General features: G+C 35.0%; 2 protein-coding genes and 1 long non-coding RNA gene across 3 annotated transcripts; 1 reads left to right on the top strand and 2 right to left on the bottom strand.

Annotated features, from left to right (window-relative positions):
• Window positions 1-16: 16 nt before the first annotated feature.
• On the top strand, window positions 17-7,505 carry LOC127877552 (ubiquitin-fold modifier 1). The gene is made up of 5 exons (XM_052423524.1): window positions 17-117; window positions 216-272; window positions 2,407-2,464; window positions 3,006-3,078; window positions 4,643-7,505. Exons 1-5 carry the CDS (start codon window positions 32-34, stop codon window positions 4,708-4,710), a joined length of 342 nt encoding a protein of 113 aa, XP_052279484.1. The 5' UTR covers window positions 17-31; the 3' UTR covers window positions 4,711-7,505.
• Window positions 7,506-10,710: 3,205 nt separating this feature from the next.
• LOC127878102 (uncharacterized) lies at window positions 10,711-11,749 on the bottom strand. The gene is made up of 2 exons (XR_008048739.1): window positions 11,646-11,749; window positions 10,711-11,269 (listed from the first exon to the last, which is right to left on the bottom strand). It is a non-coding gene; the product is annotated as an uncharacterized LOC127878102 (long non-coding RNA).
• Window positions 11,750-15,348: 3,599 nt separating this feature from the next.
• On the bottom strand, window positions 15,349-17,973 carry LOC127880060 (coronin-7-like). The gene is made up of 4 exons (XM_052427285.1): window positions 17,815-17,973; window positions 17,118-17,203; window positions 16,304-16,442; window positions 15,349-15,542 (listed from the first exon to the last, which is right to left on the bottom strand). Exons 2-4 carry the CDS (start codon window positions 17,147-17,149, stop codon window positions 15,432-15,434), a joined length of 282 nt encoding a protein of 93 aa, XP_052283245.1. The 5' UTR covers window positions 17,150-17,203; window positions 17,815-17,973; the 3' UTR covers window positions 15,349-15,431.
• Window positions 17,974-18,446: the final 473 nt, after the last annotated feature.

Genomic DNA, 18,446 nt, shown 5'->3' with positions numbered 1-18,446 from the left:
ATCAAATCAGAGTAGATTGGTTCCCACTTTGATGTCTGCTAATATATTTCGGGCACCAGCGAATCCGGAAGTCAATTACACTGTTTACTTCCGACAGTGGAGAAAACGTGTCAAAATGTACGTATGTTCTTGTTATTGTTATATATCCGTGTTATTTATTGGTTACCGCGAACATTATTAGATTGCGTCTTATTTATACGATTTTATTTGTTTAGGTCGAAGGTCACATTCAAGATTACACTGACTTCAGATCCGAAGTTGCCGTACAAAGTGTAAGTTTTCTTAAACATAACAAACTCAAAACAGCTGTTCACTCATGTAAATAAAACAGCCAAAGTTTCTGTTTTCAGAGGATCCTATAATGTTCAGTCAAAACCTTTTGAATATTTTTTATAATTTCTAGTGTACGATTTACTTTTAACTTAATGATGACATACTCAAAATAGCTGGTCAATCATGTAAATGATCCAATCTGCCAATTATTCTGATTTCAGGTTATTGTGCAATGTTAAATCAAAACCTTTTTAAATAATTTTATCTTTTTATGCCCCCCTTCAAAAAAGAGGGGGTATATTGTTTTGCACACTTAAGGTATGTCCATATGTCCGTCCGTCCACCAGATGGTTTCCGGATGATAACTCAAGAACGCTTAGGCCTAGGATCATGAAACTTCATAGGTACATTGATCATATTCGCAGATGACCCCTATTGATTTTGAGGTCACTAGGTCAAGGTCACGGTGACCCGAAATAGTAAAATGGTTTCCGAATGATAACAAAGAACGCTTATGCCTAGGATCATGAAACTTCATAGGTACATTGATCATGACTCGCATATGACCCCTATTGATTTTCAGGTCACAAGGTCAAGGTCACGGTGACCCGAAATAGTAAAATGTTTTCCGGATGATAACTCAAGAACGCTTATGCCTAGGATCATGAAACTTCATAGGTACATTGATCATGACTCGCAGATTACCCTTATTGATTTTCAGGTCACTAGGTCGAAGGTCACGGTCACGGGTGACTTGACACAGTAAAATGGTTTCCGGATGATAACTCAAGAAAGCTTACGCCTAGGATCATTAAACTTCATAGGTACATTGATCATGACTCGCAGATGACCCCTATTGATTTTCAGGTCACTAGGTCAAGGTCACAGTGCCAAAAAACGTATTCACGCAATGGCTGCCACTACAACTGACAGCCCATATGGGGGGCATGCATGTTTTACAAACAGCCCTTGTTTAAATACAATTAATTTAAAACTAAATTATTTAAAGTTCATATTATGGACACATGATGTTGTACAGTCTTGTTATTTTCTAAAAGAAAGTGACATTTTTATGAACGATTGATTGTCTTAAATCCGATCATCATACCAGAGATAATGCCCCATATTGGAGTGTATTTAACACTGCTTACACAGCAAACATGTGCAATAATGTGACATCTTTTTTTCAATATGTCATTTGAAGTTTTAGCGTTGTTTTCAGCCATTTTATTTTGTTTACTGTTCAAATGAAGACATAAATAATTTTAAATTGAATGGAATACCACTTAAGTGTTCCACACATAAAAGTCTACATGCTAGTCACAAAGACATGCACCACTCTCTAAGGTTTGTGGTTCAGGGAACCAACTGACTACACTTATAAATAAACTTACCTGTATTCAACAGCCCAGATATTCTCTATCATATACTGTGAAACCATTATTATTATTCAGGCATTAATTTTCATCTATTTCATCAGTAAAGCAGGTGACAAATTTAAGATTCTAATAAATAATTATGTCCAATGTTTTAACAAATAAAGACTGAATTACTGTAGGCATGAGACATTTAAATGCAACGTAATCAACGCACATATACTTCGTCTGTTTTGTTATCAAGATAAATCCTGTTTTGACATGAATGTCTGCACATTGTACAGTGTACTTTACTGACACAATGAATTGCTGTAAAACGAAAATGCGGTTAAGCTGTATCAAATGCATTGACTTCGTTAAGGTAGAATAGTAACGATTAGCGCTAATATTTAACTGGCACACTCCTTCATTCGGTTCCACTAATCAAAACAATGAACTTTTCAATGGAATAAAATAATAAGGGCCCATTACTATCACCCGATAACTAAAGATAACTTAAGACTTTTTATTTTGCATGTGACAAACAGGACTCCCAATGGTCCTCCCATTTCCCCACCACAATTTGTCATAACCGGGAATATGTGATAAGGTGGTGAATTTAAGTGCTGACGAAATAGTATTTTTTTAAATGACTAAATTTTGTGCTCACGAAAAAATAAATGGTTTCATGATGCTTCAATTATACCTTATAACACTTGCCTAGGTATTCTCTATTTATCATATACTTCAATTATACCTTTTGATCACCTGCTTGTAGGCTGTCTGTTCCTGAAGCCACGCCATTCACTGCAGTGCTAAAGTTTGCAGCTGAGGAGGTTTGTTGGTTTTTTAAACTTGTTGGAAAAAGAAATGAATTAATTTTGCTGGTAGCTTGATCATGTTTAAAACCAACAACTTGTTAATACTCTTTCTCGTCTGTGTCATTTTAATGAAATGTACTTTGTGTCTTTTTTTATAGTTAATAAAGTGCACCCCTGAAAAATGATCAAACCGTAGGTTGACAAGGAATCATCAATGTGTCTTTTCATGCTATATAGAACTCATATTGTTATAATTGCAGTGTACAATTTAACAGAAATACATAAAGTTATATGATACATATACATGTAATGAATGTAGATTGTTTGTGTCATAATTGTGATGTTTGATAAAATAAAATAAATACATTGATAATCAATGATTTGTAATATAATCATGTCCTTATCAATCAAGGATAATGTTAAAAGTATGGTGCTAAATATTCTGTACTCTTATGAACTGTTACTGTATGGTATTCTTAAAAAATGGTAGAGTTGTTTAGAACTTGGCTTGTTAATGTACGTGGTATATGTAAAATTAATTCTTTTTTATTCACAGTTCAAAGTTCCAGCAGCTACAAGTGCTATCATCACCAATGATGGAATAGGCATTAACCCAGCACAAAGTGCAGGTAAATAGTTAGGTCTTGCATCATGGGTAATTGAGTAGTAGAGACTTTCCACTTAAAGGAGCCTTTTCACGTTTTGGTAAATTGACAAAATTGAAAAAAGTTGTTTCATATTCGCAAATTTTCGTTTTAGTTATGATATTTGTGAGAAAACCGTAATACTGATCATTTACCATGCTCTAAAATAGCCTTTATATGCATCTTTTGACGATTTAAAAACCTGAAAATTATAACGTGTTGCAACGCGAAACAATTGAATAATTTGGAGAGTTTTGTTGTTGTCGTTATATTTTGCAAAACTACGAGAATCGCTTATATGAAGCATAAAATACATCTATCATTGTAAAAGGAAGGATGGCCGAGTGGTCTAATGCGCAGATTTTTTACTCCAGAACTCCAGGGGTCAGTGGATCGAGTCCTGCTGAGGGTTACCTTTTTTTTTTTTCTTGATTTTTTACTGGAGCTTTTTAGATCGAATGTTTACATTGATCGATATAAAGCATTTAATGACAAACTTCAAAACATGCCAAAATCTGTGAAAAGGCCCCTTTAAGTGCATAGCTTTTTTAAACAATTACAAGGTTTCATGTAATCTGTAAATAATAGCACATACTTGCTTAATGAAATCAACTACACACTTTAAAGCCTTTGTCAAACAACTTATGACATACATGAAGGCGAAATACCTATTTTGGGTTGACTGGTTAATTGATTGCACTCAGGAAGTCATGAAATGATTATTGGTAGAAAAATACAACAGCTTATAATCATCATACAAAAATCTGTTATAAAAAGTAAGTCTTATTTGTTTATAAAAACTGCTTACACAACTAAAGATGGTTGTTAAAACAATAATTTTACTATGAAATAAAATGGAAATTTCTTTGCAGATTTGATGACACTGTCTCGGTCAAGACTGAAATAGTGATTGTTTTAGGGTTAATTTGGAAGGAAATTGTATGTGTGAAGTTGTTGACTGATATAATAAATATGCATTCACAGTAATGGGCTCATGTCCACAGAGCTCCAAAGTGAAGATGTTTAAACCCTGTAATACTTATGTGAAAGAAGATAGATGTTTACCCTGTTGTATTTTGCTTATTTACAAGTATAGAAGATTTATTTTTAAGGGGCATATAAACTGTAAAGTTCCTAAAAATAGACCCATTTGCAAATAATGCATATTCCCATTTTTCAGGTAGAAGAAATAAAATAGGGATGCAATTAAAATATAAAATCATATACAATGCCAAATGATTAATAAAAAAGACAGATTAAAAAAGACTCACATTTATCAAATGATTTATGTTTCATATGTAAACAAGACATTGATTCTTGAATAAAGTATGATGCATGAAATCCAATAAACTAGAAGGTGTTAAATAAAGTAAACAGATTGTCATGTGTTTCATAAATATACTGGCAACAATTTTATTTAAAATAGAAAATGTTTCATTCAAACCCACTGTTTTTCCTTACAAAGACAGCATTTCATAAAATACACTATTATAAAATGGACTGTGTTTCATTGAATAAACTCAATATAATAGACTGTATTTCATTTCAGGCAATGTATTTCTCAAGCATGGCTCAGAACTGCGACTTATACCAAGAGACCGAGTAGGGTGCAGATAAACATTATGAACTGCTAGGATATTCTTATTTCACTGACTGTTGCTTTAATGAACAACTCCACCTTAGACTAGAAGGTCAAGAGGCTTAAATGCAGAGACATCTAAACAGAGTTTGGACATCAGCAAACTGTAGATATAGTGGAGTGAAACCTACACAAGTGTTTAAAATCTATTGCATGTTTTAACAATCAGAACAGTGTACAGCTATGTTTCATGTTCCGATGTCATGACAAACTTTTACCATATGTGATTTTATTGCTTTGTGTTTAAATGTCTCAAATACAACTGCAAGATAAAAAAAGTTAATTTTATACTGCGCTAAAAATCTTAGATATATTTGTTGCAGTATTAAAACATAAAAGGATTTCAAGCTCATTTGTTTGCCAAATATAAAAAAATTCTTGAGCTGCAATTGTTAAAAGAAACGTTTGATGTGAGTGGTGCACCTCATAACTGATTATGATTTTATTCAAAGAATTGTATATAGTTATTTATAACTTATTCTTGTGAATAATATATAATGCTAAATATTCTGGGATGACACTTTATTTCTACCCCTGTCATTTAAAAACACAGCAAAGTATGAAAATACAATTGTCAACATGTGTTCAAACAATGCCATGCATAGTTATTATCCCCCCACCATAGGCGGAGGGATATTGTTTTGGCGTTGTCTGGCCCTCTGTCCGTCTGTCCGGAGCCATATCTTGGAAGTACTTTGGCGGATTTCATTGAAACTTGGTATGAGTATATATATGGATAAGAGGATGATGCACGCCAAATGGCATTGTACACCATCTGTTAATAACGGTGTTTTGGCCCTTTGTATCTTGAAAAAATGCTTTTTGTGTGTGTCCGGAGCCATATCTTGGAAGTGGTTTGGCAGATTTCATTGAAACTTGTTATGAGTATATATATGGATAAGAGGATGATGCACGCCAAATGCCATTGAACGCCATCTGTTAATAACTGGGTTATGGCCATTTGTATCTTGAAAAAATTCTTTTTTGAGTGTCACATATAACACTTTTGGGTCCATAAGCATATTGGCGGGGTATATCAATTCAACGAATTTGCTTGTTAATACCAAGTTTAAGATATTAGTTTACTCTGTTTATAAACTGTGTACATTATAATGTAAATGTGAAAACAAAGATATCTATTAATACTAAGTTTAAAATAAAATTTTGTGTTATGACTGTAAATTGTGATTATTTTTACATGTGCAAACAGTCATTGATATTTATTGATTCTGTGTTTAAGATATCTGTTTGTTTAGGCTATAAATTGTGTAAATTTATAATGCTTAATTACCATATCTGCATTTTATAGAATAAACAGTATAGGGTAGATCAATAATTGCATTCTTATGGCTTTTTATTATGTTCCCCAGTATATACTGGGGGACATATTGTTTTTGCCCTGTCTGGTGGTTTGTTGGTTTGCGTCAAAATTTAACATTTTGCCATAACTTTTGCAATATTGAAGATACATGTAGCCACTTCATTTTTGGCATGCATGTATATCTCATGGAGCTGCACATTTTAAGTGATGAAAGGTCAAGGTCAACCTTCAAGGTCAAAGGTCAAATATATAGGTCAAAATCATCAAACTTTAACATTTGCCATTACTTTTGCAATATTGAAGATAGCAACTTCATATTTGGCAAGCATGTGTATCTAATGGAGCTGCACATTTTGAGTGGTGAAAGGTCAAGGTCATCCCTCAAGGTAAAAGGTCAAATATATGGGGGGGGGGACGTTGTGTTTCACAAATACATCTTGAACTCTGAAACTGATTATTTCTTTAATTAAATTAAGATGTGGTCACCAACTTGAAATAACTATTAACATGAAGACTGTCACTTAATGCGTTGTTCAGAAGTGTAGAGTAGATGCAATCTAGGATGCATGCATTATCAAGAATTTTCATTCTATAAATATTTAACTGACTATTATCCTATTAACCTTAAAGTCTGTAATTTGTATGATGATGTGTCTTTTTTATTACAATGAAATCAACATTTTAACAGGGAACCATTTTTAGTTTAACACAACATAGGACCAAATTTACAAAATACTAACAAATGCAAAGCCCACCTTACAGATGTTAAAGTATGAACTGCTGACATTGAAGGTTTTGAATGTTGTCAATGTCAAACTGGTATTCTAAGTTAATCAGGTTAGTTCTGGCCAGTCATGTGCTCTACTTTATGGAACCTCACACTAACATTATGTTTTACATTTTAGGGATTTCTGGTTCTACGATCGCATCTTATGCGCATCTCATAAGGGTCTGCATATTTGATCAACTTTTAATACTATCCAATTATTATTTATAATCCTGATGGAAATTGCACATTGGAGAGAACAATGTCTAGTCCAAAAGGAAATTCCAATGGACATTGGCGAATCTAATCATAAGATTGTATTTAATTCTATATCAGCTGTATGACTGATATTGTGAAGTGTTTTGAAAAATGTAGATTATGTGTTCGGTATTAGATGCATATTTTTGGTAAAACTAGCAGAAAGGTTTCAATTGTTTAATGAGGTATCTCACTAAAAATTATGTGAACATATACATTTAAAAGTTATAGAATAAACGTTAACTGTAACAAAATGATAAAACTTCGGTCAAATAGCACAAGTTAAGACACACTGCTTCTAATACCAATGTTAAACAATATGCTTGTGCACCCTAAGAACTCGGTATTACCAGCTCTACATTGGTATTCTACCTTAATTATCAGCAAACATTTTAAATTATATAACAATAAAATGATGAAGAACTGTTGGTGGGTTTAGTTTTTTATGGCCCCTGGTAGGGTGGCATTTAGCAGTCAGACTTTCTGTCAATCAGTCTGTCAGGCATTCTGTTTAGATTTTTATGCAACACTTTCAGATAAAGAGCTAAATTTTGGTATGTGAGTCTAACTACATGACCTACAGATGAAGTATGAGTTGCGTTTTAGGTTCATTGAATTTTGGCGAAGTTATGGGCGCTGGACTTCTTGAAATTTTCTCTAATTGCCGTTTTCTGGAGGTCTTTTTAAGCAACGCTTTCAGATATTTAGCTGATTTTTGGTATGCGAGTCTACCTACATGACTTACATATGAAGTGCGAGTCTTACTTTGTCCATTGAATGAACTTCCGGTGAACTTATAATCCTTGTACTTAAAAAATAGCTGCGGAGGGGCTTCAAGAACAGTAGGGGGCATTTTGTTTCACAAACGCTGGTCTTGTTTGTGTGTGTGTCAATGTCAATTAAATGAATGAATAGCGTTTGATGTACACAAGTATAGACCTACTGTTCTCATTGTTTACTGACCAAAACACATCTCTGTAACAATACAGTACTGAAAACACTATTGAGGCCAAAGTTCTACTCTTAAAACATCAGAAGTCACGATTGTTGCTTATTGCCTTATAAACAATGATAAATGTAATATAATATTATAATTTATTTACTTATAAACTATATCAATAGTTAGCATGTTGAGTTTGTTACTATTACTTAAAAAGAGAAACAAATGGTGTACCACATGTCTTGGTTTAGACTTAGCAAACAAGTCAGGAATGAACAAGAGCTGTCACCATAGGATGACTTATGTCCCCTATAAACGCTTGGTAGAAGTAATGAGCTTTTTTCAAAACCTAAACGCAGATTTCGAAACCTAAACGCGGACCCTAATTTCAAAGTCAAGGTCACAGGGGTCAAAATTTGTGTGGGTATGGAAAGGCCTTGTCCATATACACATGCATGCCAAATATGAAATTGCTATGTGAAGCGACATAGAAGTTTTTCGAGCACTTTTCGAAATCTAAATGCAAAGTGTGACGGACAGATGGACTGACAGTCCGATCACTATATGCCCTCCTTCGGGGGCCTGAAAATTTCTTAGAATATCAAAATAAATCGGAAAGCCACATAAACTAGAGAGTGGACACCATGCTAAATCCTTGAAATGCACTAAGTGACCCCGTGACCTAGTTTTTGACCCAGCATGACCCAAAAAAAGGAACTGAGGTCTTCTTACACATATATGTGTACACAGAAGAATCTAGGTCACATTGTAAAGAATGATCAATATCAATAGACCCTAATTCATGGGTGCATTCGGTGAGGTCCTAGCTTAGTCGTGACCGATCTGCATCGTTCGTAGTACAATTGCAGTAGTTTCTAACGCATCCTAGTGAAGTCGTGACCCTATTCGCAAGACTTCAACCAAACCCCCACGATTCGTCGTAACTCAATCATACCAGTGTCTTAACTGAATCGTAGACTGTCACAAGTCTTCCTGATTCAATAAATTGTAGCAAATCGTGAGCTTGTTTTCGTAGTGAAATAGGGCCATGACAGACAGACTGACTGACAGACGGACGGACAGTCTGATCACTATATGCCCTTTGAGGGCATAAAAATGTCTTAGAATATCAAAATAAATCAGAAAGCCACAAAAACTAGAGAGCGGACACCATGCTAAATCCTTGAAATGCACTTAGTGACCCCGTGACCTAGTTTTTGACCCAGCATGACCCATATTCCAACTTTACCTAGATATTGTCTTGATACTTCTGACCAAGTTTGGTAAAGATCAGATGAAAACTACTTCAATTAGAGCGGACATCATGCTCAATCCTTGAAATGCACTAAGTGACCCTGTAACCTAGTTTTTGACCCGTCATGACCCATATTCGAACTTGACCTAGATATTGTCTTGATACAACTTCAGATTAAGTTTGGTAAAGATCAGATGAAAACTACTTCAATAAGAGAGCATTCAACATGCTAAATCCTTAAATGTACTAAGAGACCCCCTGACCTAATTTTTGACCCGGCATGACCCATATTTGAACTTGACCTAGATATTGTCTTGTTACAGCTTCTGACCAAGTTTGGTAAAGATCAGATGAAAACTACTTTAATTAGAGAGCGGATACCATGTTAAATCCTTGAAATGCACTAAGTGACCCCGTGACCTAGTTTTTGACCCGACATGACCCATATTCGAACTTGACCTAGATATGGTCTTGATACAAATTCTGACCAAGTTTGGTAAAGATCAGATGAAAACTACTTCAATTAGAGAGCGGACACCATGCTAAATCCTTGAAATGCACTAAGTGACCCTGTGACCTAGTTTTTGACCCGGAATGACCCATATTCCAACTTGACCTAGATATTGTCTAGATACAACTTCTGACCAAGTTTGGTAAAGATCGGATGAAACTATTTGAATTAGAGAGCGGACACGAAAAGTGTGACAGACTGACTGACAGACAGACTGACAGACAGTGCGAAAACCCCTTTTTCTTAGAAAGGGGGCATAAAAAACAAATACATAAGTTTAAACATTTATTACTTTCAAAACGATTTTTAAGGTTTAAAATTAGTATTAACATTTCTATAAGATTTATATATGAAAAGAGTATAAATAAACATTGGAAGTAGGAATGTAAAATATTGAAATTCAATAGAATTTACACTTAACTGTTTTGGTCAAAGCAACAATACATGCTTAATATCTTGGGTTTAAAATAATATTTCAACAAATAGAGATGATACACAATGTTTGTAGTTTATAGCAAAATACTGGCAGAAGAGGAGATAATAATTAATTTGGTTATTACCAGAGTTTGTATTGAAACATCTGTACAATAAAAAAGCTTTTATATATGGTCTTAAACTTGAAATCTTAATAATCACAAAAACTAGTAACCTGATCATACACTGATAATTTATCAAACTTATAAAACTGACACCTGCATAAACCTATGATGTACAACAATTTTATACTTGAGAGTATACTAATAATACTACTTAACTGGAGAGTTTCTGATAAAAAAAGCAATTTCTACAGTTTTGTTTGGTAATAAGCAATTCTGGATCATAGAACATACAAAATGTATTAAAGATGGTGATTTCATATCCCGTCTTCTATTTCTCTGTCAAAAGACAATTATAAACAAGGCTATTGTCAAGCAATATGGTCCCCTACCGGCTCCACCATTGTAAGAAATTCCACCATTTTCAGAGTTTTTTTTTTGTTTAGTTCTTTTGGTTGCCATAGCAACCACAATTTTTGACGTAGGAACAAATGAAATTACGTGCATAATGTCCATATTGCCATCAATCCATGTTGCAAGTTTCATGAAAAATATGAAGAACTTTTTAAGTAATGGCAGGATCCAGAAAAATGTGACAGACAGACAGACTGACTGACAAACAGAGCGCAAACCATAAGTCCCCTCCGGTTTCACCGGTAGGGGACAAAAATAAGGTCTATTTACAATTTGTAGCATAAATATGATAACCTAGGTAAAGTTCTACCGTCTTCATTATCATCATCTTCATCATCATATATCACAGTGATGTAATTATATGACAAATCATATTAAACCTTTATGTTGATGGCCGTTCTCTGTGAAAAGGGGGTTAAATGCATGTTCATTGAGCAGGCCTATTTAGATTTACAATAAAATAAAGCACACATATCGCTGAGATATTGCACACATGGAATGTTGGAGACTATTAGCTGCCTTCTTTAATCATCGCCCTGGAAGCACAAAAAATGCATGCACAACTTCAATGCTTTGAATTGACCATTTACATGTAATATATTGTATTGTTCATGGTTTCAATTACTTTTAGGTTTAAAGGTGTGTTCTGTTTTCAAGCACAAAGATTTCACTCCTGATGTTATTTCTTATGTTTCATTGTTTGTCGTAATTAATGAAAAAACTACATCCAAAAATTGCTGGTTGATTTTTATGTAGAAAGTTATCAGTACAGATAATTTTAGACTACACACGAAAATTTGTATTTTCTTTTGCAATCATTTGTATACTTAAAGGTAGTACAACCAGTTTTTTTAATGATAATTCTAACCCTATACAATAGATAGAATTTCAAACCCAGTGTAGTTTACTGACCCATTCATCCGAGTCCACACCCTCAGCATCATCCTGGGGTAAAGGCTCTGCTTTGATGTCCAGCTTGTTTGTCATTGCACTGATCAGCTGAAATACGTGTTACATGGATATATCAGCTTACTATACAGGTAATATGAACATATCACCTGCCAATATAGGTAATATGGATATATCAGCTGCAATACAGGTAATTTGGATATATCAGCTGAAATACATGTTACAAGGATATATCAGCTGAAAAATACAGGTAATATGAATATACCAGCTGCAATACAGGTAATATGGATATACCAGCTGAAATACATGTTACATGGATATACCAGCTGCAATATACGTTACATGGATATACCAGCTGCAATACAGGTAATATGGATATACCAGCTGCAATTTACGTAACATGGATATACCAGCTGCAATACACGTAACATGGATATACCAGCTGCAATACACGTAACATGGATATACCAGCTGCAATACACGTAACATGGATATACCAGCTACAATACACGTAACATGGATATACCAGCTGCAATACAGGTAATATGGATATACCAGCTGCAATACACGTAACATGGATATACCAGCTGCAATACACGTAACATAGATATACCAGCTGCAATACACGTAACAATGATATACCAGCTGCAATACACGTAACATGGATGGACCAGCTGCAAATACACGTAACAATGATATACCAGCTGCAATACACGTAAAATGGATATACCAGCTGCATACACATTACATAGATATACCAGCTGCAATATACGTAACATGGATATACCAGCTGCAATAAGGTGATATGGATATACCAGCTGCAATACAGGTAATGTGGATATACCAGCAGCAATACAAGTTTTATGGATATATCAATAGAGATAATAAGGATATATCGGCTTCAGTACAGGAAACACGGATATATCAGGTGCAATACAGGTAGATTATATGAATATATCAGCTGCAATAAAGGTTATATGAATATAATCAGCTGCAATAGAGGTATATGGATATATTATCTACAAGACAGGTAAACTGGATATATCAGCAGCAATAACAGTAATATAATGATATGGTATGCAATCTAGTGTACTCTTCTTCTTCTGCTCATCAGTCTTGTATGTGTCGGATTGTAGCTGTCATACTTCCTGGCCTTGGGGCCTCCTCAGGGGCCTCACTCACTGAAACATCAGACAGGAACATACACTGTGCAGTACTTGAGGTTAATATAACTTATTAATGAGTCAATAATTATTAATGAGCTAGTTCTGAAAAACTGGGTTGAATGTATGTGCGTTAAGTGTCATCCCAGATTAGGCTGTGCAGTCAGCACAGGCTAATCAGGAATAATATTTTTGTATAAACTCTATTATTGCTTAAAACAAACTTCCTTTACTCAAAAAATACAAGTGGAAATAAGGCAATACTTTACTCACATGCAATAAACCCTCATATGAATTTGATGCGTTTGAAGTCCCTTAGAAAATCTCATTAAATTAAAGAAATTTCTCAATAGATGTGAAGGCTTGATTTCCAACCTTAAGACACAATTGGGCAGCAAACAGCATAAAACCCAAACTGCCTGCGAGTAACTCAACAAGCTGTTTTGGTAAAATGCTATTTCATGAAAAGTTAACTCTATGGAGAACTTGTGGTTAATCATAACTTATAAATGAGTCAACAACCATTATATATTTGTAGTATGCATGGCTTAGGCAGTACACATTAATGAAAGAGACAGGAGTCTCGCCCACTGAAACATGACCAAATCAATGTAATCAATGTTCTGTTTGGGTTATTCACTTGTTTGTCTTATACAAGTATTCATTACTTGTTAGTTGGTGCATTTCAATGTAGGAGAAAAATGGATAGGCTTTTCATATTTTTAATACATAAAGGTACCAAGACTGCTTCACTTAACAAGGTCTCATGTCCTTTGGTCTGAGGGATATTTTCTTATTCATCTTGTTTTCCCCTCGGAACCATTCCTGGCTAGTCATTGACGGCACACTTGGTGGAATGGTATCAGGAAATAAGTCGTCTTGGAAGTAGATTGTCTGAAAGCAAAGTTTTGCTACAGTTAGATTAAATATATATATTTGCACATTGCAAGCAAGAATATACATTAACACTTTAAAAAATCAGAAAAATAATACTATACTATGAGCTAACAGACACAGAACAGGTTTTTGTACCATTTTATTTAAAACATCTATTTTCATAATACTTTAGATAAATTTACCTGTAAATAAAACTGATTTTGCACACAATGCCACCGTTTTTTTTCTAATTAATTAACTTGCTAATTAATAAAGGCCCTTCAATAATAAATGCATGTATTTTAAATACCAAACATGTCCTAAATAGGTTATTACTTGGGTGGTTGCAAACATTCTATTAAAACCCATCATCACAATTTTTAAAATTATCATGTGCTCTATACAACAGTACTTCTATACATGTACATGTATAAGAAACAAGAGCTGTCTCTCGGAAGACATATGCCCCCCGAAAAACCCTTTTTTGAAACCTAAACGCAGATTTCGAAACCTAAACGCGGACCATATATTCAAGGTCAAGGTCAAAGGGGTCAAAATTTATGTGCGTATGGAAAGGCCTTGTCCCTCTGCACATGCATACCAATGTGAAGGTTACATCTGAAGCAACATAGAAGTTATGAGCATTTTTCGAAACCTAAACGCAAAAGTGTAATGGAAAGACAGACGGAAAGACAGACAGACAGTGCGATCACTATATGCCATCCTTTTGGGGCATAAAAATACCATATTAGTTGATTGATATCAAGTGCCTGTGGGGGGATTTCATGTTGGAAATATGTGCTTCCTAAGTCCTGGATAAAGTGAAGTCATAACCATGACCCAGTGTAAAATGAACTGGCATACTATCTTTAGTCTGGGTATAGTAAACATCCATTCATCTTGACCCTGGGATCAGTGAAGGTCATTGACCATGTGTACAGTAAAAGAAAGATTACCTTGACCATGGGTACAGTGAAGGTCATATAACCTTGACCATTAGTACAGTAAAACAAGAGATGTGTTTGTCAGGAACATAATGCCCCCTCATGCGCCACTCTTTTGTGTGTGACCTTTGACCTTGAAGGAATGACCTTGATCTTTTACCACTCAAAATATGCAGCTCTATGAGATACACATGCATGCCAAATATCAAGTTGCATGTTCAATATTCAAAAGTTATGCAAAACTTACTGTAAGGTTAAAGTTTTGGGACAGAATGAAAGAATGACAGACAGAAAGAAGAAAGAAAGAAAGAAAGAAGAAAGAAAGAAAGAAAGAAGAAAGAAAGAAAGAAGAAAGAAAGAAAGAAAGAAAATAAGGACAGACCAAAAACAAATCCCCCTATCGATCCGGGGGCATAAAAAGATTACCTGACCCTGGGTAAAAAGTGAAGGTCATATTACCTTGACCATTAGTACAGTAAAAAAAGATTACCTGACCCTGGGTACAGTGAAGGTCATATTACCTTTACATATTACCTTGACTTTGGGCATATTTACAGATATATTATCTTGTCCCTTGGTACAATGATGGTCATTGTACATTGACCCTTCGTACAGTGAAGGTCATATAACCATGACACTTGGTACAGAGTTCATATAACCTGGACTATGAGTAAAGGACACCTTGACATTTCGCAAATGCAGGACACATTACCTTGACCTGGGTACAGTGAAGGACATTGGCTCCACAGAGCTCTGTGTTAGCCTCCAGGCCCGTGCAATCTCCACGTCACGCACACTGCAGGAGGTCAAGGCAGGAAGTAGATGCCCTGGTGCGCGCCCTCTGGCTTCACAGGTGTCAATGCAAACAGGTGTGGGTACTCCTCTGATACCTCGTACGTGATGATGCTAGCATCTCCCTGTTTTGTTGCCAAACTAATGAAAGTTACTAGAACTAATTGAAGCTATTTATAGTTTTATAATGTTTTAATATTATATTTGAAATTTAATATTGGCATTAAAGGAATGACAATTACTTAAAATTAAAAGCTTACTTTCAATGCTTATGTGAAATAGCCTTTCAAATAATAAATGCAAAATGGTTGTCAATACAAACTTCACCTTGGGATTATTCATTTTGTGTTTAAATATAGTTAATTGTTGATTTTGACATGCATTAGTTAATGACATTTTAAACCTAAATTTTACATTTGATTTCAATATGTTTTAAGCCATTTTGATTCAGATGGCATGTTTAAAATCAGATCTGTTACGAATAAGGCCTTTAACAACAGGATTAAAATAGTGAACTCATCCTGCCCATCACGGCATCAGTTCATTAAAGGTTTAACAACATAACTAATATAAAGAACTCAAGGCCAAGGCTTTTACAACTGGACTTCATTATTACCCTACTGTGCCAATAACATCTTTCAGGTGAAGGCCTTTGACAACACAGCACCAACATGGACTTACCCTGCCAGTAACACAGCAACCCCCAATGGACTCACCCTGCCAGTTAGTAAGACACCCTAATGGACTCACCCTGCCAGTTAGAAAGACATCCTAATGGACTCACCATGCCAGTGAGAAAGACACCTTAATGGACTCACCTTGTCCTTTACACAGCCACCCGAAAGAATTCACCCTGCCAGTGAGAGAGACACCCTAATGGACTCACCCTGCCTGTCAGGAAGACAGTCCTGGTTCCCTCATCATAGTGTGGTACAAGTATGCTTGGGGATACATCGAGGGTCTCCTCATACAGAGGGTTTCCCAGCTTGCCCACGGAGTATACCAGCAGCTGCCGACGACTGTCCCTGAATAAAGGACAAACCAATTGAGCAGCGCTCTCATTACGAAAACGGGGCTTAATGCATGTGTGTAAACTATAGTCCCACATCAGCTATTGCAGTTTGCATAAGCCTATCAGGGACAACACTTCATGCTTTGATGGTATTATTCGTTAAATAGGAGTTTCATCTAAACTTTAAAATCTAGTCTAGGCTCAAGTGTTTGTCCCTGTTAATCATCTTCTGACTGAACAAGCTTATCTGGTACGACACTTTATGCACACATTAGGCCCCCTTTTCCCACAGCGAGGTTTAATAACTCGAGTTTGAATCTTTTTACGTAAGCCTCTTGATGGAATTGAAAGCATTAGGATGATAGAAACACTTCAAAGTATGTTTCCTGCCAAGAACCAACACTTTGTTTCTTTACAAAAAGTAATGAGACGCTTGATCCGCCATTTCCTTGTCACATAGCAAACACCATCTTCTGGTATACACATTAAAAAAAGCTTTTTTTTCAAACAATTTTCTACTCATGAACCCATAATCATAACAGAAACAAATATTAAGGAAGATACTGGCTTATGCTTCAAAATCGATCAATAACTGATAGATTGTGGCACAACATTTAGATTGAGACATATACATGTACATAAATATGTTACAAATTCTCCTTAACAGGTACTTAATTTACTGATATACCTGTCAAAACCTGAGACAACGAGATATGTCATGTCTACAGCCCAGATGACCCTTGCACCTCGGCTCCCTTCTGGCCCCTTGCCTTCCTACAAGAGCGTAAGGGAGACAAAATACAACTTCACTATCTCCAAATGGTACAAGACTTCCTTTGGGATTAATAAAAAAATATTTTTCACAATTTAAAATGGTTTTCCATGAATGTTAAAGTTAAACAGTTACTACATATAATATTATGTTCCTAATGAGTAAGAATTTTAGCATTTTTAAGCTTCCAATTGTTAATTGACCAATTGCCTGACATCAATCAAAGGAATTGACACAGTTAACATGAAATAATGACAGGACATTAAAGAACTTTAAGGATTTATCAAAACAATTGGAAAACGTATAAATAATTGTTTGTTATTTTTGACATGTGATAAATATAATTTTATTGGCAAATGCTAAAGCAGTTTCTTATATGACTGGCAAAGTGCACATTTCATGTAAATCTATGCTGTTGGTGTATGATGCAGGCATACGCAGCATGGACACAACTATAATCAAAGTCATACACTACAAACTGTTTTGTTTCATATTTTGAGTGAGTTGATAAATAAATTACAGCAACAATACTCATGTTACAATGCCTCATAGAAAACTATTTCTCAACAATGTTATGTTTGCATACAAAGAACCAACAGTTGTGTTTTCTCACCCGAACTGACTGTTTTCGGGGGTCTATGATTCTCACACGACCATCTTTACAAACTGTAGCTAGGTAACGTCCATCAGGACTCCATTCTGCACAAAATATCTGTAAAAATTGACATGTTATTAATCGAATATTGCAAAATCAACTTAACTATTAAGAACTATAGGGCACTGTTATATTATAATATAGACATGAACTGTTCATAGTAATTGGTAAATATGTATGACAGTCTTATTAAAATCGTCATTTCTTATTTTCCTCGATCCTCCATTCATTATTATAATCTGGTCTCACATTTTGAAGTTATAATCACAGAAAATTTACGTGTACCTTCTAAATGAAACAAATATCTAACTATATATTTGAAACAGAGATGTGTTTGTCAGAAACACAATGCCCCCTACTACGCCGCTTCGATACATTTTTTTTACATTTGACCTTCAAGGATGACCTTGACCTTTCACCACTCAAATGGTGCAGCTCCATGAGATACACATGCATGCCAAATATCAAGTTGCTATGTGAAGGACTAGAAGTTATGAGCATTTTTCAAAACCTATACGCGAAACCTTAACGCAAGTGTGACGGATGGACAGACGGACGGACGGTCTGATCACTATATGCCCTCCTTTGGG

Source organism: Dreissena polymorpha, chromosome 4 (assembly GCF_020536995.1).
Source record: "Dreissena polymorpha isolate Duluth1 chromosome 4, UMN_Dpol_1.0, whole genome shotgun sequence".
Taxonomy (NCBI): Eukaryota; Metazoa; Mollusca; class Bivalvia; order Myida; family Dreissenidae; genus Dreissena; species Dreissena polymorpha.
The sequence above is the reverse complement of the archived record's forward strand: the minus strand, read 5'-3'. Positions and strand labels throughout refer to the sequence as shown.

Excerpts from the sequence above, each read along its gene's own strand:
- LOC127877552 (XM_052423524.1), top strand. The coding sequence starts at position 32 with ATGTCTGCTAATATATTTCGGGCACCAGCGAATCCGGAAGTCAATTAC. Across the intron at positions 273-2,406 it reads CCGAAGTTGCCGTACAAAGT|GCTGTCTGTTCCTGAAGCCA; the intron begins GTAAGTTTTCTT and ends ACCTGCTTGTAG. Across the intron at positions 2,465-3,005 it reads TAAAGTTTGCAGCTGAGGAG|TTCAAAGTTCCAGCAGCTAC; the intron begins GTTTGTTGGTTT and ends TTTTATTCACAG.
- LOC127880060 (XM_052427285.1), bottom strand. The coding sequence starts at position 17,149 with ATGACATATCTCGTTGTCTCAGGTTTTGACAG. Across the intron at positions 16,443-17,117 it reads GTTGTCTCAGGTTTTGACAG|GGACAGTCGTCGGCAGCTGC; the intron begins GTATATCAGTAA and ends TCCTTTATTCAG. Across the intron at positions 15,543-16,303 it reads CTGTCTTCCTGACAGGCAGG|GGAGATGCTAGCATCATCAC; the intron begins GTGAGTCCATTA and ends GCAACAAAACAG.